This window comes from Spea bombifrons, chromosome 3 (assembly GCF_027358695.1).
Source record: "Spea bombifrons isolate aSpeBom1 chromosome 3, aSpeBom1.2.pri, whole genome shotgun sequence".
Lineage (NCBI taxonomy): Eukaryota > Metazoa > Chordata > Amphibia > Anura > Pelobatidae > Spea > Spea bombifrons.
In genome coordinates, this window is record NC_071089.1 from 122375584 (window position 1) to 122402921 (window position 27338).

At 54.6% G+C, this 27338-nt stretch overlaps 1 protein-coding gene across 1 annotated transcript; it reads right to left on the minus strand.

Moving 5' to 3' along the window:
• Window positions 1-559: 559 nt before the first annotated feature.
• Window positions 560-27196, minus strand: IFT172 (intraflagellar transport 172). The gene is made up of 48 exons (XM_053460608.1): window positions 27083-27196; window positions 26669-26812; window positions 25819-25931; window positions 25688-25727; window positions 25254-25319; window positions 25083-25162; window positions 21727-21814; window positions 21293-21507; window positions 20550-20673; window positions 19818-19913; window positions 19052-19213; window positions 18829-18882; window positions 17836-17939; window positions 17682-17758; window positions 17083-17195; window positions 16210-16377; window positions 15887-16023; window positions 15496-15603; window positions 14959-15043; window positions 14479-14571; window positions 13703-13780; window positions 13359-13607; window positions 11832-11910; window positions 11634-11754; window positions 10999-11143; window positions 10721-10810; window positions 10333-10430; window positions 10058-10193; window positions 9484-9600; window positions 9254-9396; window positions 7826-7919; window positions 7431-7495; window positions 7158-7338; window positions 6957-7066; window positions 6741-6870; window positions 5719-5817; window positions 5389-5498; window positions 4901-4964; window positions 4714-4800; window positions 4483-4599; window positions 3909-4019; window positions 3397-3516; window positions 3209-3304; window positions 2989-3048; window positions 2348-2446; window positions 1414-1567; window positions 979-1070; window positions 560-715 (listed from the first exon to the last, which is right to left on the minus strand). The coding sequence occupies exons 1-48, from the start codon at window positions 27119-27121 to the stop codon at window positions 626-628; spliced, it is 5241 nt and encodes a 1746-aa protein (XP_053316583.1). The 5' UTR covers window positions 27122-27196; the 3' UTR covers window positions 560-625.
• Between the last annotated feature and the right edge of the window lie 142 nt (window positions 27197-27338).

Here is a 27338-nt window from a genome sequence, read left to right on the forward strand (position 1 = left end):
TTATGGTAAAGACACAGAAATCGGCGTTGATGCCGCGGCTCCGTAACGGATACCCTGACGGCCCGGGGAGAAGGCCCGTGAGCCGCTGAACAATGGCGCCCTGACTGCCGGCCTACTGCCTACTGCCTACGGGCCCTGGGTTTGTAGAGACTTCTGTGTCACCCCCCAGCAGTATCATCTCATCACCGGCTGAGGGGATTATCTCCGGCAGACAGCCAGGATCCGCCACCAGGGAGAGACCACCATTGTTTTACTCTAATATCAGACCCCCCCACCCCATGGCGCATTATTATGTTGTGTAAATCAGTCAATAGATAGTGGAGGCTGGGACACCGGGGGAAGAGTCCCAGGCTGAGGGAGCACAAGACAGCGGAGGTAGTCTGTCAGACTATCGAGATCCGTGACACTACACTTTCATCAGTTCTGTTTTGCAATAGTCAGGACATACTATTATGTCATGAGGGGCGCAAATGGGTTAAATTACCATTTAAGCGACGGGTGACACCAGAGGTGGGATCGCGGGGGAATCCGTGGTGCTCCGTGCTGGAAAAACTCATGGTTTGGGTTTTACAATCATTTTATTAGAAAAACATAGAATGGCGCTCGTCCCGCAGCCGGGATTCCCTCACTGGAAGGAGAAGCTGGTGTTCGGGAGACCTCCGCACCACCGGCTGATGAACTTCAGGACGTCCTGGCACTCAGAGCTGTGATTGGTCTACAAACAGGGTACATAAGAGAGAGAGAGAGAGTGAGTGAGTGAGAGAGAGAGAGGGGAGGCCGGAGGCAGAAAGCACGCGAGAGAGAGAGGGGAGGCCGGAGGCAGAGAGAGAGAGAGGGGGAGGCCAGAGAGAGAGAGAGGGGGGGGGGGAGGGGGAGGTCGGAGGCAGAGAGAGAGAGAGGGGAGGACGGAGGCAGAGAGAGGAGGGGACCAGAGTTCAGCGGAAGAGGGAGACGGACCGGGAATGACCGCAGCCTCACCTTGACGGCCATCAGGAACTTGTTCCAGTCCTCCTTGTTTGCCGCCTTCCCCGGCAGCTTGAACTCGATCTTGTTTCTGAGGACGGGGTATCCTGCAGGAGGGGGCGGAGGCCATGGTTAGTAAACCCCCAATTACCCCACAGACAGGGGCAATAAATGGCCGTTACAATGGCCGGCTCACCCTGACTCTCATCACAACTAGCCAGAGCTGGGGGGTAACAAGAGACACAGGCGAAAGGAGGGGCAGCTACTACCTGGCCCCGGATGTGCCAACGGGGGAGATGCTGCCTCCCGCGGGCCAACGAAGGGTTAAGAAATAGCAGAGCTGTGATTTAAGGGTTAAATAGAAATAAGGGAACGCGCAGCCCGGCAACTCACTACGGCCTGGGGGGGGGGGGGGGGGCGGAAATGTGGAAGCGGACGAGTCCTTCTCACCTGTGATCATGCAGGGCAGCGAGCGGACGCCGGTGCTGACGGCTAGTAACGAAGCTTCGTACGAGCCGCGCTCGTCTTTGGGGAGGACCTGATCCACGCGCTGGTCCATCGACACGGCCAGGACCCATTCCCGGACCTCCTCCCGCTTCTCAGCCTGGAGCGCGGCAACAAAAAGAGACAGACGTGAGGATCCGAGAGAGAGAGAGAGAGAGAGAGAGAGAGACAGACGTGAGGATCCGAGAGACGAGAGAGAGAGAGAGAGACAGACGAGAGGATCCGAGAGACGAGAGAGAGAGACAGACGAGAGGATCCGAGAGATGAGAGAGAGAGAGACAGACGTGAGGATCCGAGAGATGAGAGAGAGAGAGAGAGAGAGACAGACGTGAGGATCCGAGACGAGAGAGAGACAGACGTGAGGATCCGAGAGACGAGAGAGAGAGACAGACGAGAGGATCCGAGAGACGAGAGAGAGAGACAGACGAGAGGAGACGAGAGAGAGACAGACGTGAGGATCCGAGAGACGAGAGACAGACGTGAGGATCCGAGAGACGAGAGAGAGACAGACGTGAGGATCCGAGAGACGAGAGAGAGAGAGACAGACGTGAGGATCCGAGAGACGAGAGAGAGAGAGAGAGACAGACGTGAGGATCCGAGAGACGAGAGAGAGAGAGACAGACGTGAGGATCCGAGAGACGAGAGAGAGAGACAGACGAGAGGATCCGAGAGAGAGAGAGACAGACAGACGAGAGGATCCGAGAGAGACAGACGAGAGGATCCGAGAGACGAGAGAGAGAGAGACAGACGAGAGGATCCGAGAGAGAGAGAGAGAGAGACAGACGAGAGGATCCGAGAGAGAGATGGAGAGGAGGGGGATAGGAGAGAGAGAGAGGGTGGCCCAGCGCAGGATTGGCACGAGCGCCGTGGCCCAGCTCACCGGAACGTGCTGTTTTGCTGGTAAAGGAACCTCAAACGGGATGTCGGTGTCCTGGAAGTCAGAGTGATCGAGAGCATCGAGACTGCCTTCCTCCACGGCCTGCAACACAGCAAGAGAGCGCTCACAGCGTTACTGCGGTCCCACCAATGTCCACGCCACGTGTCTCCACCGAGGAGAAACACAGGTCACAATAAAGTGGCACATAGGAGGTGGTACATGCATTGAACAGCTTTCCAGCAGAGGTGGCAGGGGGGTAGCTGTTAGACGCCGATCCTCTCACATGCAATTGTTTATCTCTTGTTTTTATTGCACATTGTCCACATAAATAGTGCATGGAGCGTACGTGGAAGGTGCGTGGAATATGTGGGGAGGGCGTGTGGATGGTGCGTGGAATATGTGTGGCAGGTGCGTGTGGATGGTGCGTGTGGATGGTGCGTGTGGATGGTGCGTGTGGATGGTGCGTGTGGATGGTGCATGTGGAATATGTGGGGAGGGCGTGTGGAATGTGCGTGGACGCCGCGTGGCGGGCGTGTGGAATGTGCGTGGACGCCGCGTGGCATGTGCGTGGACGCCGCGTGGCATGTGCGTGGACGCCGCGTGGCATGTGCGTGGACGCCGTGAGTGGCAGGCGCTTTACTCACATCAACAAGGTCCAGGAATCTGTTGAGAAATATGAAGGCCGAGTTCTCCCAGCCCATCACCTGCAGAGACAAAGAACATGGAGACCGACTCAACCACGAAGAAGGCGTGGCTGACCTGCCACAGGAGTCCGGATGCAGGGGTGAGGCTGAGTGGGAGTGAGGCTGAGCGGGGGCGGGGCTGAGTGTCTACGATATACTGGGGGGGGACACACGCGTGTACCTTGGCAGCCATTCCAGCCTCGTAGAAGGCCTTGTCCGCGGGGATGAGGTCCACGTGGCGCAGCAGAGAGACGCAGAGTTTGGCAGCCAGAACCTCCTGCGGAACAAAACGAAAGCGCATCGCATCTCAACAACATCCCGCGGCGCAGCTCGTGGCACGGACGTCGGCCCCGTGGCCCAGACACTCACCAGCTGCGGGACCCCCAGAGCCGCGGAGCGCGTGGCGTAGTAATGAGCGATCAGCAGCATCTGCTCAAACTCCTGATGGGCGCGAGAATTCACTTCGCTGGATTTCACCACGTTTTCACACTGTCCACAAGAACAGCGAGTTACACGTACGGAAATAAACACGCGTGGCCCCTAACACGGAGCAACGGCCGGCACGCCACCCCAAACCACACATCTAACACCAAGACTACTTTGTGGATAAAAACAAGTAAAGCAGCTGCCACGTCGGGTTCCTGAGAGCTGTCAGCGTGGCCACCAATGCCCCATGAGGTTCCTGAGAGCTGTCAGCGTGGCCCCCAATGCCCCATCAGGTTCCTGAGAGCTGTCAGCGTGGCCCCCAATGCCCCATCAGGTTCCTGAGAGCTGTCAGCGTGGCCCCCAATGCCCCATCAGGTTCCTGAGAGCTGTCAGCGTGGCCCTGTGCTAAACCTAACATGCGCAATCAGCAGCGTGGGCTGTTCTCGTGGCCTCACCAGGTTGTACAGCATGTCCCGGAGGTCTGCCCACGAGTGGTAAACTTCTGCGTGGTTCATGTTCTCCGCGTTCACCATCGCCACAAAAATGTGTTTATAGATGTTAAAATTCTGCAGGAAGAGACACGTTCAGACACGAGAGGCGGCAGCGCAAACATCAAAGACCGAGAGAACAGAGGCCACGGAGGGCGCGGAGGGCAAGAGAGCGTAAAACGGAGGGCGAGAGAGCATAAAACGGAGGCCACAGAGGGTGCGGAGAACATAAACGGAGGCCACGGAGGGCGAGAGAACATAAATGGAGGCCACAAACAGCGAGAGAGCATAAAACGGATGCCACGGAGAGCGAGAGAGAGCATAAAACGGAGGCCACGGAGAGCGAGAGAGAGCATAAAACGGAGGCCACGGAGAGCGAGAGAGATGCATAAAACGGAGGCCACGGAGAGCGAGAGAGAGCATAAAACGGAGGCCACGGAGAGTGCATAAAACGGAGAGTGACAGAATGTGAGAGAAGATTCCGCAGAGGTTAGATTCAGGCGGGGAGGGCAGGTGGTAAGACGTGGTGTGAGGGTGGTACCTGAGCGTTGGCCGGGGCCCCGTGCTGCACATACAGGCTCAGAGCTTTGCCCCAGTTGCCCTCTTTTATTAGGCGCGTGGCACACAGAGCCACGTACTTGTGAAGAACCTTGTAATTCTACAAGAGAAGCGTGAAGAGAATGATGTCGCGATGACGCGTTTCTGCGGCTCTGTCATAACACACGTGGCCGTGGGCGGAGCCGTGGGCGGGGCCTGCGCGCTAATGGCTCACCTGCTTGGATGCCGTCTCCAGGCACTTCTCCCACTGTCCACGCTCAGCATACATATCCAAAGCCGCCATGACATCAACACCTACCAGCTGGGAAGCAATTAATAGGAGGGGTTACAGGCAGGGTGGGGTAAAAGGGTGGGGTTTGTGAGTAATGGGAGGGGTTATACATCGGGTATAAGAATCTTACCGAGTCCACCTTGCCCTGAGTCTTCAGATATTTCTTGTATTGCTCGTCCACGTACTCCTCGTACCTGTGACAGCCCAGAGCGACAAGCAGGTTACTGTGTGCGTGGGGTGTGTATAGGTGTGTAGGTGTGTATATATGTATGTTTGTAGGAGCGTATGTATGTGTCTATAGGTGTGTGTGTGTGCGTGTAGATGCATGTGTATAGGTGTGTGTGTGTGCATTTGTATATGAGTATAAGTGTGCATATGTGTGCATATGTATGGGTGTGTGTGTGTATAGGTGTGTAGATGTGCGGATGTATGTATATGTGTGTATGTATGTGTGTGTGTGTGTGTGTATGTATAAGTGTGTGTGTATATGTGTGTGTATAGATGCATGGATGTGTGTGTGCGTGTAGATGCATGTGTATGGGGGTGTGTGTGTGTGTAGATGTGTGCGTGTGGAGGGGTGACCATCAGCTCGTGGACTGACTGTGGAGTGTCACACACCTGGGGGCGAGCTCCTTGGCCACCCTCTTGGCTTTATTCCACTCCTCCCCGTCTATGAAGGCATCGATGGCCTCCTTAATAAGATCCACGCTGAGGAAGAGCTCCGCGGCCTGCGAAGCGACAGGAAAGGATGAGCGCGGTGACGCCTCGCAGCCACGTTCTGCCACGCGGACCATTCCCGGGCGGCATAAACTCGCTTTGTCCGCTTCATTCGCTTCTGGATCGGCCGTGGGGGTCGCACCACGCGGAGGAACCGTGGCTGCATCCAGCGAGAACGTCCCACCCGGGAACGCATTGTTACTCCCGGGGCCACGCCGAGGTCTCACTTACCGTGCTGTGCCTTCCAGCAGACACCAGCAAGGGGCCCAAAATCCCAACCACCTCCAGACTTCTGCCCGGGGGCAAAAACTTAATGGAGAGTTCAGCTGCCTGTAAACAGAGAGAGAGAAGCACTCAGAACGAGGAAGCCGCCGGACCTCGTCATTATCCCCCCATCCCCCGCACGTGTCATTATCCCCCCCATCCCCCGCACGTGTCATTATCCCCCCCCGCCGTGTCCGGGACATTGGTTCCCCCGCAGTCAGGAACCAATCACAGCCTCAGACACCCAACCATGAGGAACCAATCACAGGCTCAGACACCCAGCCATGAGGAACCAATCACAGGCTCAGACACCCAGCCATGAGGAACAAATCACAGGCTCAGACACCCAGCCATGAGGAACCAATCACAGGCTCAGACACCCAGCCATGAGGAACCAATCACAGGCTCAGACACCACGCCATGAGGAACCAATCACAGGCTCAGACACTCAGCCATCAGGAACCAATCACAGGCTCAGACACTCAGCCATCAGGAACCAATCAGCACTAAATACCCAATCATCGGGAACCTGTAACCGCCTCACGCTCAGCCATGAGGAACCAATCACAGCCTCAGACACCCACCCATGAGGAACCAATCACAGCCTCAGACACCCAGCCATGAGTTACCAATAACAGGCTCAGACACCAGGAACCCGAGTAGTATCTGCGCCCGCTGCTGTTGCCCCAGTGTCTGTGAGTTACATTAAAGTTTGTTTTATCCTTCTAGCCCCACCCACTAGGACAGTCACATGACCTCAACCTCCATTTTGTATTGTGCCTCTACATATCTGCTACAGCTCTGAAAGAAACATTAATTTGCCCCGGCAGGGGTTATTACAGGATCCCCAGGGACTGTCTGTATAAAGATTAAAACGAAGGTCTCGGCCCCCGTGTCTGTTTGGGGGTCACGTATCTGCTGGGGTCTGTCGGCCGGCAGTAAGCGAGCCGGTTACATCCAATCACAGTGGAGGGAGACGGCATAGATACCTTCATCCAGCACTTCTCCATCAGAGCCACGTTGGTGGCGTCCTTCACTTTGAGGTAGCAGTCCACGGCTCGGCTGTACTCTCCGGCCTGCTCCCACTCGCGAGCCTGCGCCACCAGGGCCTCCGTACCCCTGGGGGGGAGAATTACCAACAATGGCAGTTACGTGACATCATAGAGCGGGCGGGCCGGCGTTCCTCTCCGGCGAGCGGCTCTCACCTGGCCCCCTTCTTGGCCACGTCCAGCTCGTACTCCTGCTGCAGCTGCTCCAGCCGGGCCGGGAGGTACTCCTTGCAGATCCGGATGGCGTCGCTCCACATGCCGGACTCCTGAGACAGGGGCACAAAGCTCCAGAGTTACCGTGTGCCGCGACCGGTCACACGCACGGTGGCCCCCAACGCGGCACCCACCCCGAGGTACCTTGTAGTACTGGACGGCACGCTCCGGCCGCTGCGCTCGGAGAAACAACGCCTCGGCCTTCTGATAATCCTTCTGCTCGAAAGCGGAACGCGCCTGGCCATCGAGAACGTCGCCAACGCTGTCCGTGTCATACAGCTCGGCCACCCTCTGGGCAGAAGACCAGTCCTGGTTGTGGACGTACCTAAAGGAGAAAGAGGAGACAGGGGTGAGAGCTGCCCTCCCCACGCCTGTCCCACGTGGAGAGAGGGGCCCTTCGATGGACGCGGAACTCACATGAGAACGGCTTCCTTGGGCTTTTCCGCTTTAACAAACTCCGACTCGGCTTCTGCGAACTTCCCCTAAAACCCAGACACGGGGCAAAAAGAAACAAGAGCAAAATAATCACCACCAGGCGAGGGGGCAAAACCACAGGCAGAACGAGGGTGACGTCAAAGAGACATAAACCACCGAAGGGAACGTGTACGGGGTCTGGGTCACGGAGAGGAGCAACACAAAAGGTTCTGGACAACAACGTGGAGGAGAAAACAGGGTTCTAGATTATGTTCTAGGTCACCGTATAGAACACTAGGATCAGGTTCTAGGTTATTGTGTGTAACGTGACACTGGGATGTAGGTGACGGAATAATGCGGGTCACAGGGTTCTAGGTCACCGTGTACGAGGTTCTCACCTCATCCTCTAAGAACATGGCATATTTCAGGTGAATCTCAGGCAGCTTCTCCTTCATGGCCAGACGGGACAACTCAAAGGCGAAGTCAAAGGTGCTGAAACAGAGGGGTAACAGAGTACAGATCTGCCCCGCTCTAACATGTCATACACACAGATATACCACGCCTGATACCCCCATGTCATACACACAGATATACCACGCCTGATACCCCCATGTCATACACACAGATATACCACGCCTGATACCCCCATATCATACACACAGATATACCACGCCTGATACCCCCATATCATACACACACAGATATACCACGCCTGATACCCCCATATCATACACACACACAGATATACCACGCCTGATACCCCCATATCATACACACACAGATATACCACGCCTGATACCCCCATATCATATACACACAGATATACCACGCCTGATACCCCCATATCATATACACACAGATATACCACGCCTGATACCCCCATATCATACACACAGATATACCACGCCTGATACCCCCATATCATACACACAGATATACCACGCATGATACCCCCATATCATACACACAGATATACCACGCCTGATACCCCCATATCATACACACACAGATATACCACGCCTGATACCCCCATATCATACACACAGATATACCACGCCTGATACCCCCATATCATACACACACAGATATACCACGCCTGATACCCCCATATCATACACACAGATATACCACGCCTGATACCCCCATATCATACACACAGATATACCACGCCTGATACCCCCATATCATATACACACAGATATACTACGCCTGATACCCCCATATCATACACACACAGATATACCACGCCTGATACCCCCATATCATATACACACAGATATACCACGCCTGATACCCCCATATCATATACACACAGATATACCACGCCTGATACCCCCATATCATACACACACAGATATACCACGCCTGATACCCCCATATCATACACACAGATATACCACGCCTGATACCCCCATATCATACACACAGATATACCACGCCTGATACCCCCATATCATACACACAGATATACCACGCCTGATACCCCCATATCATACACACACAGATATACCACGCCTGATACCCCCATATCATACACACACAGATATACCACGCCTGATACCCCCATATCATACACACACACAGATATACCACGCCTGATACCCCCATATCATACACACACACAGATATACCACGCCTGATACCCCCATATCATACACACACACAGATATACCACGCCTGATACCCCCATATCATACACAGATAGATATCGCCTGATACATACACATATGCCCCCTAATACCCCCATATACACACAGATATACCCCTATCATATGCACAAAGATACACGCATATAACCCCCGACACCGCCAATCACTCACACTCACCAGTTCTCAGTCGCGTAATCTATGGCGGTCTCCAAGAGCCCAAACCGCGTGAGGAGCTTCACGGCCGCCTCACCCCCCAGGCTCTTTGCCCACAAATAGGACACGTGCTTATGAGCACCGGCTCCCCCGTGAGCTTTAGCCACCTAACACGGAGAGACAGAGTACACGTGAACACGGGTGAGGAAGCCATTGGGGACACAGAGAGGATGGAAGCACTAAGTGGAGCTTACCCTGTGAGCTTCCTCCCACATGTCTGCCACCCGGTACATGTTCACGGCCGCCTTCCAGTCCTTCCCTTTCAGGTAGTGATACTCGGCCTCGCGGAGTCGCCCTTCAGCCTCCAGCTCCTGAGGGCCACACAGAACATCATCAGAGACAGAACGCCTAGGAGAACAACGGCGCCTGCCCATGGAGAGAACACCGGTGCCGGGCCGAAGAGGGGAAGAACGCGGGCACCGGGCCGATGGAGGAGAGAACACCGGTGCCAGGCAGAAGAGGGGAAGAACGCGGGCACAAGAGGGGAAGAACGCGGGCACCAGGCCAATGGAGGAGAGAACACCGGTGCCAGGCAGAAGAGGGGAAGAACGCGGGCACCGGGCCGACGGAGGAGAGAACACCGGTGCCAGGCAGAAGAGGGGAAGAACGCGGGCACCGGGCCGACGGAGGAGAGAACACCGGTGCCGGGCAGAAGAGGGGAAGAACGCGGGCACCGGGCCGATGGAGCAGAGAACAACGCTGCCAGGCAGAAGAGGGGAAGAACGCGGGCACCGGGCCGACGGAGGAGAGAACACGGGCAGTACTTACTTTGCCCAGATGCAGGTGGGTATCGAGCAGCAGATCCGGGTGATATCTGGCTACCAGTCGAATCATGTCCTCGTACATCTTATGCTTCTTGTACATCGCTATCGCAAGGTCCGGTTCATCCACCGTGATCCAGAGTCTGGGAGAAGGAGAGAGACGCGTGACGCTTGGCCAGAGGCTGCCCGGGAACATGTATGTGCCCAGACCCGTGTGCTGCTATGTGTGTTACTACACAGGATCCGTGTGTCCGGGGCCGGAGTGTCTGAAAGCCCTTTTACCTCTCAGCCTCTTTAAATCTGCCCTGCTTCTCCAGTTCCTTGGCCTGTGAGACGTACAGGACGGAGACCTCATCGGGCTCCATGCACTTTACCGCCAGCTGAAAGACAACGAGGCTCAACAATAACACCTCAAAATACCCCGCCCCGGCGGCTGCTCCCCAAGTGATACCCCTCAATAACCCGCCCCGGCGGCTGCTCCCCAGTGATACCCCTTAATACATCGCCTTTACCACCAGCTGAAAGACAACGAGGCTTGACAAGAATACAAAGGCCAGCGATACCCCAAAATACCCCGCCCCGGCAGCCGCTCCCCGGTGATACCCTGTCCCGTCGGCTGCTCCCCGGTGATACCCTGTCCCGGCGGCTGCTCCCCGGTGGTAACACGTACCGCGTGAGCTGGCTCCCAGTGTCCGGCTTGCGTGTACATGTCTATGGCGTCCTTGGGTCTGCCAGCTTTGACATAGAGGCGTTCGGCCACCTGTCGGAGGACGCGGCAGAAGAAGGACGCTCAGATTAGGAAAACACAGAAAGCCAGAGACAAACGCGTGTCGACGGGGCCCGCGGTGCCGCATTGGGCCAATCAGAGCCCGGAACGGTCTGACGCCGGGCCAGTCACAGCTAGGCACGCTCAGTGGTGGGGTCTGGGCGAGCGGGGGCATCTCTCACCTCGTACTCCTGCAGGGCCGAGTAGTGCTGGGCTATTCTCAGGTAGTAGCCTCCGGCCTCCTTTGGCTCCTGAAGCTCCAGGATGTGGACGGCTTTCTTCCACTGCCGAGCGCCCAGAGCAGCTTCGATGGCCTTGGTCGTGCACCTGCAGGGGGACCACACGCTGAGCGCCCCCTCGCCAAAGCCGCCCCGCGCGTTTTACACCGGATTAAACATGGCTACCAGACCCCTGCTATAAACTTAATGGGGAGCGGCGGCCGCCACGGCTTCCACCAACCGGAGACGTTTGGGTTAAAAGAAAGGGGGTGCACCTCATTTAAGCTGAGATCGGCGGCAGCCTGTGGCAGAACCAGCATTAACTCTCCCTTCTGCACCTCCCCATCCTTACAAAGAACAGGAAGTTAAGGGGGGGGTTATAACACATACATTACACAGGGCTATTTAGTGGAAAGTCCGATTCGGCTCGAGCTCCACCCCCCCATCCCGCGGCTCTCCCCATCCCGCGGCTCTCCCCATCCCGCGGCTCTCCCCATCCCGCGGCTCTCCCCATCCCGCAGCTCTCCCCATCCCGCAGCTCTCCCCATCCCGCAGCTCTCCCCATCCCGCGGCTCTCCCCATCCCGCGGCTCTCCTCACCCCGCCTCGATGTAGTGGTTGATGGCCGCGTCCTGCTGTTTCTGCTCCACCAGGTGATCTCCCCACAACTCCTCCAACTTCACCACCTCGGAGGGGAAGGCGGCGCGCGCCAGCTCGATGGCTGCAAACACAGAGAACACGCTGGTTACGCTTCAAACAGGGAAACAGGGGCAAAAAGCACGCAGGAGCTTCATTTACCTTTCCTGAACGCTTTCCCCCGGCAGTAACACTCCAGCGCACGGCGGCCATTGTTAACCCTTTCGAGCAAATCTCCAGCCTGGGAGGGAAAGAGTCAACCTGGTGTGAGAACATGGGTCAGGGCATACACAGCGAGTGCAGAGAACACGATCAGTACACACATAATCAGGGCATACACAGCGAGTGCAGAGAACACGATCAGAACGCACACATCATAATCAGGGCATACACAGCGAATGCAGAGAACACGATCAGTACACACACATAATCAGGGCATACACAGCGAGTGCAGAGAACACGATCAGAAAGCACACACACATCATAATCAGGGCATACACAGCGAGTGCAGAGAACACGATCAGAAAGCACACACACATCATAATCAGGGCATACACAGCGAGTGCAGAGAACACGATCAGAAAGCACACATCATAATCAGGGCATACACAGCGAGTGCAGAGAACATGATCAGAACGCACACATCATAATCAGGGCATACACAGCGAGTGCAGAGAACACGATCAGTACACACACATAATCAGGGCATACACAGCGAGTGCAGAGAACACGATCAGAAAGCACACATCATAATCAGGGCATACACAGCGAGTGCAGAGAACACGATCAGAAAGCACACACACATCATAATCAGGGCATACACAGCGAGTGCAGAGAACACGATCAGAAAGCACACACACATCATAATCAGGGCATACACAGCGAGTGTAGAGAACACGATCAGAAAGCACACATCATAATCAGGGCATACACAGCGAGTGCAGAGAACATGATCAGAACGCACACATCATAATCAGGGCATACACAGCGAGTGCAGAGAACACGATCAGTACACACACATAATCAGGGCATACACAGCGAATGCAGAGAACACGATCAGAAAGCACACATCATAATCAGGGCATACACAGCGAATGCAGAGAACACGATCAGTACACACACATAATCAGGGCATACACAGCGAGTGCAGAGAACACGATCAGAAAGCACACACACATCATAATCAGGGCATACACAGCGAGTGCAGAGAACACGATCAGAAAGCACACATCATAATCAGGGCATACACAGCGAGTGCAGAGAACACGATCAGAACGCACACATCATAATCAGGGCATACACAGCGAGTGCAGAGAACACGATCAGTACACACACATAATCAGGGCATAAACAGCGAGTGCAGAGAACACGATCAGAAAGCACACACACATCATAATCAGGGCATACACAGCGAGTGCAGAGAACATGATCAGAAAGCACACACACATCATAATCAGGGCATACACAGCGAGTGCAGAGAACACGATCAGAACACACACATCATAATCAGGGCATACACAGCGAGTGCAGAGAACGCGATCAGAACACACACATCATAATCAGGGCATACACAGCGAGTGCAGAGAACACGATCAGAACGCACACATCATAATCAGGGCATACACAGCGAGTGCAGAGAACACGATTATGCCGCACAGTGAAAGCCACTCTGCTGACAATGGCCGATACCCTTTCATAGAATTCTCCCTTCACGAGAGCAGCGGTGACCCTCGCGACCAGGTCAGAGTCGGCCATCAACCCGTCCTGATTCAGGCACAATCTGGCAGCCTTGGCCGGGAGTCCGGCTCGGAGGTACAGGTTGACGGCTGAGATGTAGTCTCCCTCCGACTCGCGCACTTCTCCCGCTCGCTCCTCCTGCCCGCTGTCGGCCAGGTACTGCAGGTAGCCACGTGTCAGGTTTTCCAGCTCTGGGTGACCCTAGAGAATAAAGGCCAGAGAATCACCCCCCGCCGAGAGCAAGAAGACGGCCACAGCCCCCCCATCTCCCGACGCACGCGGCCCCTTCTCTTTACCTTGGCCTTGGCCACGGCGATGCATTCTTCCCACATGTGCAGCTCCTGGTACATCTGCATGGCTTCCACAACAGCGTTCTACAGAGACATGGAAGAGAACACGTCAGGCGGAGAACACGGCACCCATCAGGCGGCAGACACCGCAGAGAAAAACCCGTCAGGCGGCAAGCACCGCGGAGAAGAAAACCCGTCAGGCGGCAGACACGGCAGAGAAAAAACCCGCCAGGCCGCAGACACAGCAGAGAAAAAACCCGCCAGGTGGCAGACACCGCGGAGAAAAAACCTGCCAGGCGGCAGACACCGCGGAGAAAAAACCCGTCAGGCGGCAGACACCGCGGAGAAAAAACCTGCCAGGCGGCAGACACCGCGGAGAAAAAACCCGTCAGGCGGCAGACACCGCGGAGAAAAAACCCGTCAGGCGGCAGACACCGTGGAGAAAAAACTCGTCAGGCGGCAGACACGCGGAGAAGAAAACCCGTCAGGCGGCAAGCACCGCGGAGAAGAAAACCCGTCAGGCGGCAGACACCGCGGAGAAGAAAACCCGTCAGGCGGCAGACACCGCGGAGAAGAAAACCTGCCAGGCGGCAGACACGCGGAGAAAAACCCCGTCAGGCGGCAGACACCGCGGAGGAAAACCCGCAGCCAGACTGACATTATTAGAAAGAGGTGGGAGCTCTGGGCATGCGCAGACACAAGGAGCTGTAAGCAGCCATGGGCAGGGAACGCGTAGTTGACCAAAGTCCATCAAACCGCCACCCATGCGCCGAACGTCTCACCTGCTCCAGGTAGATCATCTCAGCGAGCTTGTAGTTCTTCTCCAGCATAGCCAGGCGAGCGCGCACCGTGTAGTGATCTGTGCCCTCCCCGCCCTGTCAGAAGAGAACGAGAACAGGCGTCTCTTACACCAACGATCCAGAACAAAGGAACCCCCCGGGCCGTGCATAGAGCGGGGACCCCCCGGAAGTACATAGAGAGGGGGACCCCCCGAGCAGTGCATAGAGAGGGCACCGCCCCAAGCAGTGCATAGAGAGGGGACCCCCCCCCGGGCAGTGCATAGAGAGGGGACCCCCCCCCGGGCAGTGCATAGAGAGGGGACCCCCCCCCCGGGCAGTGCATAGAGAGGGGACCCCCCCCCCGGGCAGCGCATAGAGAGGGGGCCGGCATGGAGATGGAAGAATGAAAGAATGAGCCCCAAAAGGAGCAGCAGCGGTGGCATTTCACAGCGGGCAGCGCCACCAGCCTCACGGGACACTCACATGGTCCAGGGCGGCCCGGTCGGCCAGCTCATTCGTCTCACGTAGGAATTTGGCCTTTGCCACGTCTCCGAGGGCTGAGAAACACCTGCGGGTAGAGAAACACCAGACACGGGTGAGACCCTGAACAGAACGAGGCGCTCCGCGCTGACGATAAACAGCCAGCGACAGACAGACGAGGAGCCCGGGCCGGAAAGACAGAGCTATCAAAGCGGAACCCTCTGGTTCTAGAGCCAAAGGCATGTCTGACGTGGAGACCACAGACGGGCCGCTCCGCTCCATGTAATGCGCGTCGGCACCGACACCACGCGGGGGTCTGTACGGGAACCGTGAGGACCCTCCTGTCACTCGTAGAAAACCCTTCGCTGCTCACAGCCCCAAAGTATTAAAAAATAGGGTGTAGCGGCCCTCCTCGCCCGCCTTCTTCCTACCGCTGGGCATCGAGCACACTCATTTCAGAGCCTCGTTTCCTAGATAAGATCCCCCTGCTCCAGAACCGAGGCGGCTTCCAATCTCGGCACGCCGGCCACTGGCCCGTACCTCTCTGCCACGCGGAGACGTCCGCCCTCCAGCGCCATTCTGCTGAGGCTCCTCCACATGGCTTCGGTCTCCGGGGACATCTCCAGGGTCTCCAGGAAAGCAGTTGCCCTGCGGGAAGGGGTACATTGTATTAAAAGCACCCGGGAACTGCCACCAGGAGCCAGAAAAGTGCCCGGAGGTGAATCGCCCTTCAAAACACAGACACGCGGATAGCGTGGGGGCCACACGTGGATAGCGTGGGGGCCACGAGATATCAGAAAGGCCCCCTTCCTTCGTGGAGCTACGGATTAGAGGTCGAGCTCTCGGCTTCAGAGCGTCTCTTATGAAAGGGGCAACAAGGTCCCGAGCCGTCGGTTTTATACCCCGCTGGCCCCCATGATCCGCCCCTCACCTGTAATAATCTCCGTCGTCTATGGCGGTCCCGAACTCTATGAGCCCCTCGTCCAGCGTGTAGGAGATGGTGTTCACCCCCTCGGCAACGATCACGTCCGTCCTCCCGTTACTCCTCTCGAGGTCCACAATGTCCCCCTGCAGCGACCACACGGAGAGAGCGCTCGTTAACGGAGAGCGAACACGCTCAGCCCCGTAGAGAAGCGTGACTGCTGTGCCCGCCGGGGGCCACGGCCGGGGGCCCTTCTCAGGAGGGAAGGAGTGCAGCGTGCGGCCGAGTAAAGGTGGTGGCCGTCTCCTGCCGGCTGTCTATAGAGACGGTACCTTCAGCGGAAACATGGTGACCCTTTCGGGGGAATCGATGTTGTACCAGACGCACAGGTTGTTGCGGTTTTGTGCCACCACCACGTCGCTGCCGGGCACCCACTGCACGTATGAACAGTAGTTCAAGATGGACGTCTTCTGAGCGCTTGCAATGTCATAAAGGACGAGCTGGGGGTGAGAAGAGGTGGGAGAGGTAAGGAGACGGGAGGGACGGCAGCGCCACCGAACCTCAGCCACGCGTGGACTACCACTGACTTACACAGGGGCAATATTATAATTTCCTCCCCGTGAGTCCCCTTTTTATTGCCGGCCCTCGCGGCAGCTGCCTGACATTGAGCTCTATCGCTAAGTTCATTGTCTACAATAATCCCCAATTCTTTGTGGTGTAACGATTTCCCAACACAGCCCCCCAAAGGGTTAATTGACACATTTATTTCCCCCAAATGCATAACTTTACATTTATCAGCATTAAATCCTCGTCCCCCCCATCCGAGCGAATCTCCTCGCAGGGTGAATACACCTGATTTCAGTCATCTGCAAACACCGATACCCGGCTTTTAATGCCCGCTGCGAGATCATTAATGCAGGGGCCAGGACAGGCCCCTCAGGGGCCACACTTCATAGAGCGCAGGTAACGCAGACTAAGCTCCTACGGATCACGTGCTGGATGCTCGATGGGATGTAATGCGATGCCCTAAAGTCTTTGCCCCACCTAAGCCGGCCCTAGGGCTTTGTCCTGTGTCAGCCAATCACGTGTTTGTCGCATTAATCTGCCGACCAGTGAGCGCAGACCGTGGACCGCACGGTGTGTTATTTTTGTAATAGTAGTTAGTGCAGAGCCTGGTGTTTGGGCAGCGTGGAGTGGACACTCACCCGCAGCTTCTTGTCTCTAAACAGCATTTTATGGCCGGTTTCATTCATTTCGATCCAGTCAATCTTGGCGTCATGGACAACCGTCCCCACATTGTAACCGGCCACGAGATCCACTGCGGAGGGGAGAAAATGATTCATTTACCGTGGGGAGGGCTTTGGCAGGTACCGGGGGCACACGGAATGGGATTGGCTGGGACCAGGGAGGCACGCGGCGTGAGTTCGGCAGGGACCAGGGGACACACGCCACAAATTCAGCAGGGACCAGGGGGGATTGGCACACGGCGCTGGTTCGTCAGGGACCGGGGGGGATTGGCACACGGCGCTGGTTCGTCAGGGACCGGGGGGGATTGGCACACGGCGCGGGTTCGGCAGGGACCGGGGGGGATTGGCACACGGCGCTGGTTCGGCAGGGACCGGGGCGGGGCACACGGCGCGGGTTCGGCAGGGACCGGGAGGGGGATTGGCACACGGCGCGGGTTCGGCAGGGACCGGGGCGGGGCACACGGCGCGGGTTCGGCAGGGACCGGGGCGGGGCACACGGCGCGGGTTCGGCAGGGACCCGGCAGGTACTGGGGGCTGTCTGGATAATGTGAGGACACCTATAGCGATGGTCTTCCTGTCCACGAGGTAGGCCAGCTTCTTGCCGTCTGCATCCCTCCTCTCGTTGAGTCGGACGCTGTAACGGATACAGACTCGGTGAGGCCGGGATTAACCCTGCGTCGGCTCACTCTGTGTACCGGACGGGGTTCTCACCTGATTAGATGCGGGTTCATAAATTCGGTGCGCACCGTGCCCAGAATCTCGTTGCTTCCGTACTCCACGAGCGTCAGCTCCCCCGCGTTGAAGATCATGCACACCTGCCCCAAGAACACAACTCAGCACAGAGACACGCGGCGAGAGAGGGGACGCGCGGGAGGCACGCGGCGAGAGAGGGGGCGCGAGGGAGGCACGCGGCGAGAGAGGGGGCGCGAGGGAGGCACGCGGCGAGAGAGGGGGCGCGAGGGAGGCACGCGGCGAGAGAGGGGGCGCGAGGGAGGCACGCGGCGAGAGAGGGGGCGCGAGGGAGGCACGCGGCGAGAGAGGGGGCGCGAGGGAGGCTGTTGGTTGAATTAATGGTCGAATTCTCCTCAGAAGGAGTTTTCCTTTATTTAGATCATGCGCAGAATCGAGACAAGGCACACAACACACATACATCGACGCGTTGTCTGATTACATGTTTGGATTACATGGTTTATATAACCTCTTATCTACTTCTAATAGCATGCATCATTCTGATTGGTTACTTTTCAAGCAGGTTACACCTCTTTAAGCTGCATAATTAAGAATGGCCTAGACTTGACCCTTTGCACATATATATAGAACAACATAGAGTAGGCGTGTTGGCGGGAACTCGTGCATATATCATAGACTAGACATTCCCTGCTTTCTGATGTCTTTGTCAGCAATAATATTTACGATAACATAAACATTTTTCTAACAGAGGCACGCGGCGAGAGAGGGGGCGCGAGGGAGGCACGCGGCGAGAGAGGGGGCGCGAGGGAGGCACGCGGCGAGAGAGGGGGCGCGAGGGAGGCACGCGGCGAGAGAGGGGGCGCGAGGGAGGCACGCGGCGAGAGAGGGGGCGAGAGGGAGGCACGCGGCGAGAGAGGGGGCGAGAGGGAGGCACGCGGCGAGAGAGGGGGCGAGAGGGAGGCACGCGGCGAGAGAGGGAGGCACGCGGCGAGAGAGGGGGCGCGAGGAACTTACATTCTCGTTCTCGAAGAAGAATTTCTCGTTCCCTCCGGATCCCTGCCAGGCCACCTGAAAAGCAGTCACAGTGTGAAGCCCCAGGCCGAGCGGCCATCTTTATTATCCCTACAAAGGGGCCGCTCGCCGAGGAACGCTCTGTGGCTACGGTGTGATTCTGCCACATAGCTCCCTGTCGCACCTCCGCCATGTGATTGGACAGGCGCCCGTCATGTGACCGTACCTCGCTCAGCCGGTTGGTCCTCAGGTCTCCCAGTAAGAGCGTGTCCGAGGTGTGAGCCACCAGGAAGCGCTCCTTGCCCATAATCTTCACTTCGTCCACTTCGTACCCGTAGTGGGACTTCAGCACCACGCGTGTCCCGGTGGACAGGTTCTTCACAATGACCTGGACGGGAATTACACGGATCACTCATGTGTGCGGCGGGCAAAGTAGGACATGTGTGTCTGAGACACGCACACAAGACACAAGGTCCTTTCTGATTTTTTACAGGCGGCTCTGTGGGCTCTCTCGTGTACATGCGCAGCTCTTAGTCTGCCCTCCCCGCCCCCGATAAAATCTCACCGCAGACACGTGATGATCCCCTGCTCTCACACGTGGCTACACACATACATGCGGCTACATACACGCACACACGTGATGATCCTCTGCTCTCACACGTGGCTACACACATACATGCGGGTACATACACGCGCACACATACACGATGATCCCCTGCTCTCACACCTGGCTGCACACATACACGCGGGTACATACACGCACACACGTGATGATCCCCTGCTCTCACACCTGGCTACACACATACACGCGGGTACATACACGGACACACGTGATGATCCTCTGCTCTCACACGTGGCTACACACATACATGCGGGTACATACACGCGCACACACACACGATGATCCCCTACTCTCACACCTGGCTACACACACACACGCGAGTACATACACGGACACACGTGATGATCCTGTGCTGTGACTTGTGCCTCACCTGACTCGGCCCGACGTACGTCATCTCAAACTTATTCTTATATATCATCCTGCGCAGACAGCAATCAAACAGCTCCACCCCTCCGCAGAGCGTGCCCTGCGAGAAATACACATTATTCCTCCCCATAAACGCCATGTGCATGCGCATTATAAGAGGTGCCGACACTGACCGAATCGTCCGCTTAGCACTGCGCGTTCTGATCGCAGTGAGAAGCTGCCCCTATTTAAAGGCTAGTGCCCGCCCCCATATAAAGGCTAGTGCCCGCCCCATATAAAGGCTAGTGCCCGCCCCATATAAAGGCTAGTGCCCGCCCCCATATAAAGGCTAGTGCCCGCCCCCACCGGCCTGTGATTGATCAGTGGTTGCGGCCAGTCGCCGACGAGGATCTGCCCCATATAAAGGCTAGTGCCCGCCCCCACCGGCCTGTGATTGATCAGTGGTTCCGGCCAGTCGCCGGCGAGGGCCTGCCCCATATAAAGGTTAGCGCCCGCCCACACCGGCCTGTGATTGATCAGTGGTTGCGGCCAGTTGCCGGCGGGGACCTGCCCCATATAAAGGTTAGTGCCCGCCCACACACCGGCCTGTGATTCATCGGTGGTTGCGGCCAGTCGTCGGCGGGGACCTGCCCCATATAAAGGTTAGTGCCCGCCCACACACCGGCCTGTGATTGATCGGTGGTTCCGGCCAGTCGTCGGCGGGGACCTGCCCCATATAAAGGTTAGTCAGGCTCACCGCACACAGCCGGGAGCCGTCGCGTTTCCATGCCAACGCTGTGATCATGTACAGGTTGGGGATGTCTTTGGGCCGGGATTCCTCCCACGCAGATTTCCGTGAACTCCAGTTCAGGACCCGCAGCCTGGACAGATAACACGTTACGTATTACACAACATGTTAAAGGACGCAGGGCAGATAACACGCTACATATTACACATGTTACAGGACGCAGGGCAGATAACGTGTTAAACATTACACAACATGTTACAGGACGTGGGGCAGATAACATGTTACATATTACACATGTTGCAGTAAGAGGGGCAAATAACACGTTACATATTACACGTTACAGGACGCAGGGCAGATAACGTGTTACATATTACAAGACAAGTTACAGGACGCGGGGCAGAAAACGAGCCAGAAGCATGGGGCGGGGGGCAGAAAACGAGCCAGAAGCATGGGGCGTGGGGCAGAAAACGAGCCAGAAGCATGGGGCGTGGGGCAGAAAACGAGCCAGAAGCACGGGGCGGGGGGCAGAAAACGAGCCAGAAGCACGGGGCGGGGGGCAGAAAACGAGCCAGAAGCATGGGGCGTGGGGCAGAAAACGAGCCAGAAGCATGGGGCGTGGGGCAGAAAACGAGCCAGAAGCACGGGGCGGGGGGCAGAAAACGAGCCAGAAGCGTGGGGCGGGGGGGGGCAGAAAACGAGCCAGAAGCGCGGGGCAGATAACGCGCAGGTAAGGCATCGTCGGGGTACAGTACCGGTCATAGCTGCCAATCACCACAGACTGCCCGCTGGGACTGGTGGCCGCCGTGGACAGCTCCTTCTCACTGGGGTCCCGGCTGAAGTCGAACGTCTGGACGACGAGCCCCTCCCTGCCGTACGCCACCAGCTTCTTATCACAGCCCCCGGCAACAATACCGCCGGCAGCCCACGCCAGGGCGTACGGGGGGCACGGGTGTGTGACTAACTTACCCTGCGGGCACAGAGAGGGGGCAAAATGTCAACCCCCACACACCGTCACGTGTACCCCTACACAACGTCACGTGTACCCCCACACACCGTCACGTGTACCCTCAAACATAGTCACGTGTACCCCTACACAACGTCACATGTACCCCTACACCCCACACACAGTCACATGCACCCCTATACCCCAGCACACGGCCCCCCGCAGTCACATGCACCCCTATACCTGGGATTCCCCAGAGCCTTCGTCATCGAAGAAATATCTAACGATGGTGCCGTCGGCGTGACCGGAGAGGATTCCCTTCCCAGAGACGCTGCAAAGAAGTCACACGATGTGTAAAGGGGCGCGGGAGGAGCGAAGCCCCCCCACGCAGAGCAGCCCACCGGGAACTGCCCCACAACATTAAATAAACACCGGGGCAACAACTGGCGTCTCCATGCGGGATTTACCCCTGATGGGTGCTTCTCAAAAACATGGACAGGATGAGACTGGCGGCCAAGGACGCGGGGGGGGGGGGTTCTATAGGTCCTATACTGTGTGTTAGAAATGCTTATGTTATCAGAAATCGCGCCAAAACGTCCAAAACCTGCTTCTCTCAAACTGTGCGAGGTCAGGACCCTGCTTTTCCTGAGGTTGTGCCAAGAGGTGCTTGAAATGGACCAATCAGAATATATCGCTAGGAATAGATAATATGCTATATAAACCGTATACTATGCTGCATAAACCGTATACTATGCTGTATAAACCGTATACTATGCTGTATAAACCGTATCCTATGCTGTATAAACCGTATACTATGCTGTATAAACCGTATACTATGCTGTATAAACCGTATACTATGCTGTATAAACCGTATACTATGCTGTATAAACCGTATACTATGCTATATAAACCGTATCCTATGCTGTATAAACCGTATCCTATGCTGTATAAACCGTATCCTATGCTATATAAACCGTATCCTATGCTATATAAACCGTATACTATGCTGTATAAACCGTATCCTATGCTGTATAAACCGTATCCTATGCTGTATAAACCGTATCCTATGCTGTATAAACCGTATACTATGCTGTATAAACCGTATCCTATGCTGTATAAACCGTATACTATGCTGTATAAACCGTATACTATGCTATATAAACCGTATACTATGCTGTATAAACCGTATACTATGCTGTATAAACCGTATCCTATGCTGTATAAACCGTATACTATGCTCTATAAACCTTATCCTATGCTATATAAACCGTATCCTATGCTATATAAACCGTATCCTATGCTATATAAACCGTATCCTATGCTGTATAAACCGTATCCTATGCTGTATAAACCGTATACTATGCTGTATAAACCGTATACTATGCTGTATAAACCGTATCCTATGCTGTATAAACCGTATCCTATGCTGTATAAACCGTATCCTATGCTATATAAACCTTATCCTATGCTATATAAACCGTATACTATGCTGTATAAACCGTATCCTATGCTGTATAAACCGTATACTATGCTATATAAACCGTATCCTATGCTATATAAACCGTATACTATGCTGTATAAACCGTATACTATGCTGTATAAACCGTATCCTATGCTCTATAAACTGTATACTATGCTCTATAAACCTTATCCTATGCTATATAAACCGTATCCTATGCTCTATAAACCTTATCCTATGCTATATCAACCGTATCCTATGCTATATAAACCGTATCCTATGCTATATAAACCGTATACTATGCTGTATAAACCGTATACTATGCTATATAAACCGTATCCTATGCTGTATAAACCGTATCCTATGCTGTATAAACCGTATCCTATGCTGTATAAACCGTATCCTATGCTGTATAAACCGTATCCTATGCTGTATAAACCGTATACTATGCTGTATAAACCGTATACTATGCTGTATAAACCGTATACTATGCTATATAAACCGTATCCTATGCTGTATAAACCGTATCCTACGCTGTATAAACCGTATCCTACGCTGTATAAACCGTATCCTACGCTGTATAAACCGTATCCTATGCTATATAAACCGTATACTATGCTATATAAACCGTATCCTATGCTATATAAACCGTATCCTATGCTGTATAAACCGTATACTATGCTGTATAAACCGTATCCTATGCTGTATAAACCGTATCCTATGCTATATAAACCGTATACTACGCTGTATAAACCGTATACTATGCTGTATAAACCGTATACTATGCTGTATAAACCGTATCCTATGCTGTATAAACCTTATCCTATGCTATATAAACCGTATCCTATGCTATATAAACCGTATCCTATGCTATATAAACCGTATACTATGCTGTATAAACCGTATACTATGCTATATAAACAGTATCCTATGCTGTATAAACCGTATCCTATGCTGTATAAACCGTATCCTATGCTGTATAAACCGTATACTATGCTGTATAAACCGTATCCTATGCTGTATAAACCGTATCCTATGCTGTATAAACCGTATCCTATGCTGTATAAACCGTATCCTATGCTGTATAAACCGTATCCTATGCTGTATAAACCGTATCCTATGCTGTATAAACCGTATCCTATGCTATATAAACCGTATACTACGCTGTATAAACCGTATACTACGCTGTATAAACCGTATCCTATGCTGTATAAACCGTATCCTATGCTGTATAAACCTTATCCTATGCTATATAAACCGTATCCTATGCTCTATAAACCTTATCCTATGCTATATAAACCGTATACTACGCTGTATAAACCGTATCCTATGCTGTATAAACCGTATACTACGCTGTATAAACCGTATACTATGCTGTATAAACCGTATACTACGCTGTATAAACCGTATACTACGCTGTATAAACCGTATACTATGCTATATAAACCGTATCCTATGCTCTATAAACCTTATCCTATGCTATATCAACCGTATCCTATGCTATATAAACCGTATCCTATGCTATATAAACCGTATCCTATGCTATATAAATCGTATACTATGCTGTATAAACCGTATACTATGCTATATAAACCGTATCCTATGCTGTATAAACCGTATCCTATGCTGTATAAACCGTATACTATGCTCTATAAACCTTATCCTATGCTATATAAACCGTATCCTATGCTATATAAACCGTATACTATGCTGTATAAACCGTATACTATGCTGTATAAACCGTATCCTATGCTGTATAAACCGTATACTATGCTCTATAAACCTTATCCTATGCTATATAAACCGTATCCTATGCTCTATAAACCGTATCCTATGCTATATAAACCGTATCCTATGCTATATAAACCGTATACTATGCTATATAAACCGTATACTATGCTGTATAAACCGTATCCTATGCTGGATAAACCATATAATATTAACATATATTCAGACAACGCGTCGATGTGTGTTGTGTGCCTCGTCTCGATTCTGCGCATGATCTGAATAAACAACTCTTTCTGAGGAGAATTCAACCATTAATTCACCCAACACCGTGACTAACGAGGGGGCATCTAAGTGGGGCGGGGGCAAAAGCCCTACTCCGCTCCATGCGCAGCACATTCACCCGCTCACTCACTTGGAGGTCAGCGAGACGACGTACGAGTCCGTGTTGTAGATGGTGGACGACTTGTTGGTTTTGGTATTTGCCAAACGAACCTGGAAAGCAAAAAAAAGAAGACCATAAGCAGTAAGCAGTGTATACGGTACTGCGCCTCGGGTACTGCGCCCCCCGGGGGTCATACTGTACCTTCCCCTCCGCCAGGCCAAACACGATGGCATTCTCTGCAGGCCACAGCAGACACGTCACGGCGCTCTGCGGGGCACAAGAGGCAAAAGGTAAAAGGGGCTTACTGAGATAATACCGGGCAGAATGCGGGTCGGGGACCCGAGATAACGCGGGCAGAATGCGGGTCGGGGGCACGAGATAACGCGGGCAGAATAAGAGGCAGCGGAGGTATCAGGGGGTCAGTGGTGAGGTGTGGGGGGGTAACGTGAGGCTGCTCTGTCCTACTGCTGGAAGGCATTTCCATGCATCCACCACCCTCTGGGGAGTACGATGGGGTTCTATAGAATTGGGGCAGAAGTCATTTTAATGTCGTGAATGCGGCTCCGTAAATTTACCCAGCCGGGGCCCCCAGCTCCTGCACCCCCAGCCCCTGCACCCCCCAGCCCCGCACTCACCGTCTGGATAAACTTGTTGCAGATCACCTTCTTATCACCCCTGCGGAGAGAAGAAAGAAGAGCCGCAGTGAGTGCCGGGGGCCTCACGGGGTTAAAGCGGCGTCCGGGAGGCGGAGCCTGCGCTCGCTCACCAATCGTCGCCGATCCTGTAGACGTAGATGATGTTGTCCGTCTGTCCGACCGCGATCTTCGAGGAGTCCGGGGAGAACGCCAGCCCTTTCACCGCGTAGCTCTTCTTTCCGTACTGAGTAGTGCGGCACATGAAGGGTTAACGGGGATACACGAGATCCTCTTCCACCTGCGTCCCCCCGCGCCCCCCCATCACCAGATATTAACCCCATCACAGCCAGACACCTGGGATCTAGAAGAACAGCACCCCTGCGGAATCTGATGTTCTCACAGGCTTGGGATCTACTGTGGATGTGCTCTAGGTAGTTTATGGATCTACTATGGATGTGATCTATTGGGAACGTAAACGTGACGTCAGAGAAGATCATGCCCGGGCCGGGGATCTATTAGAGGGGAACGTAAACGTGACGTCAGACAAGATCATGCCCGGGCCGGGGATCTATTAGAGGGTAACGTGACGTCAGAGAAGATCATGCCCGGGCCGGATCAGGGATCTATTAGAGGGGAACGTGACATCAGAGAAGATCATGCCCAGGCCGGATCAGGGATCTATTAGAGGGGAACGTGACGTCAGAGAAGATCATGCCCGGGCTGGATCAGGGATCTATTAGAGGGGAACGTGACATCAGAGAAGATCATGCCCGGGCTGGATCAGGGATCTATTAGAGGGGAACGTGACATCAGAGAAGATCATGCCTGGGCTGGATCAGGGATCTATTAGAGGGGAACGTGACGTCAGAGAAGATCATGCCCGGGCTGGATCGGAGATCTATTAGAGGGGAACGTGACGTCAGAGAAGATCATGCCCGGGCCGGGGATCTGAGGGTAGATTCCCCGCAGGGTCTCGCTTACCTTGGCGTCTGCCGGTTTGGTGGAGAACTTGTCCCGCCTCTCCCCGTGTTCATCGTATAAAAGGACCACGCGGTCCACGGTGCACACGGCAAATTTGGCGTTGTTCTGAGACCAGGTCATGCAGGTGACTTTCGCAGCCCCTTCCTGTAACGGCAAAACACGGACCGTTACGGGATCACCGTACCCACCGGCAATACCCGGTGATCAACCCAAGAAAAGAGGGGATCCACCAGAGGCCAGCCCACACGAAACAGAATCTACTGGAATTGAGCAAATCAATAAGTGTGCCCCCCGCACGCTGGGGATCCGGTAGCCCCCCCCGGCACACTGGGGATCCGGTAGCCCCCCCCCCGGCACACTGGGGATCCGGTAGCCCCCCCCCCCGCACACTGGGGAAGCTGTAACGCTGATTACCTGAGGGGTCAGCAGACTTCTCATATGTTTCAGCTGCATGATGGAGGCTTCAGGTGATCTTCTTCTGGCTGGGAGGTGTCCCCAGGAAGGGTCTCTGCCAACAGGTGCCCCGTAAATTCGGGTATAATGTCCCCGGTGCCCCGTAGATCCGGGTTTATTCTCTCCCCGGTGTCCCGTAGAACCGGGTTTATTCTCCGCTTGATGCTTGCCGTCGCCAACACACTCGGCAGACGCACTCTTCTGGTTGCTCTGGCAA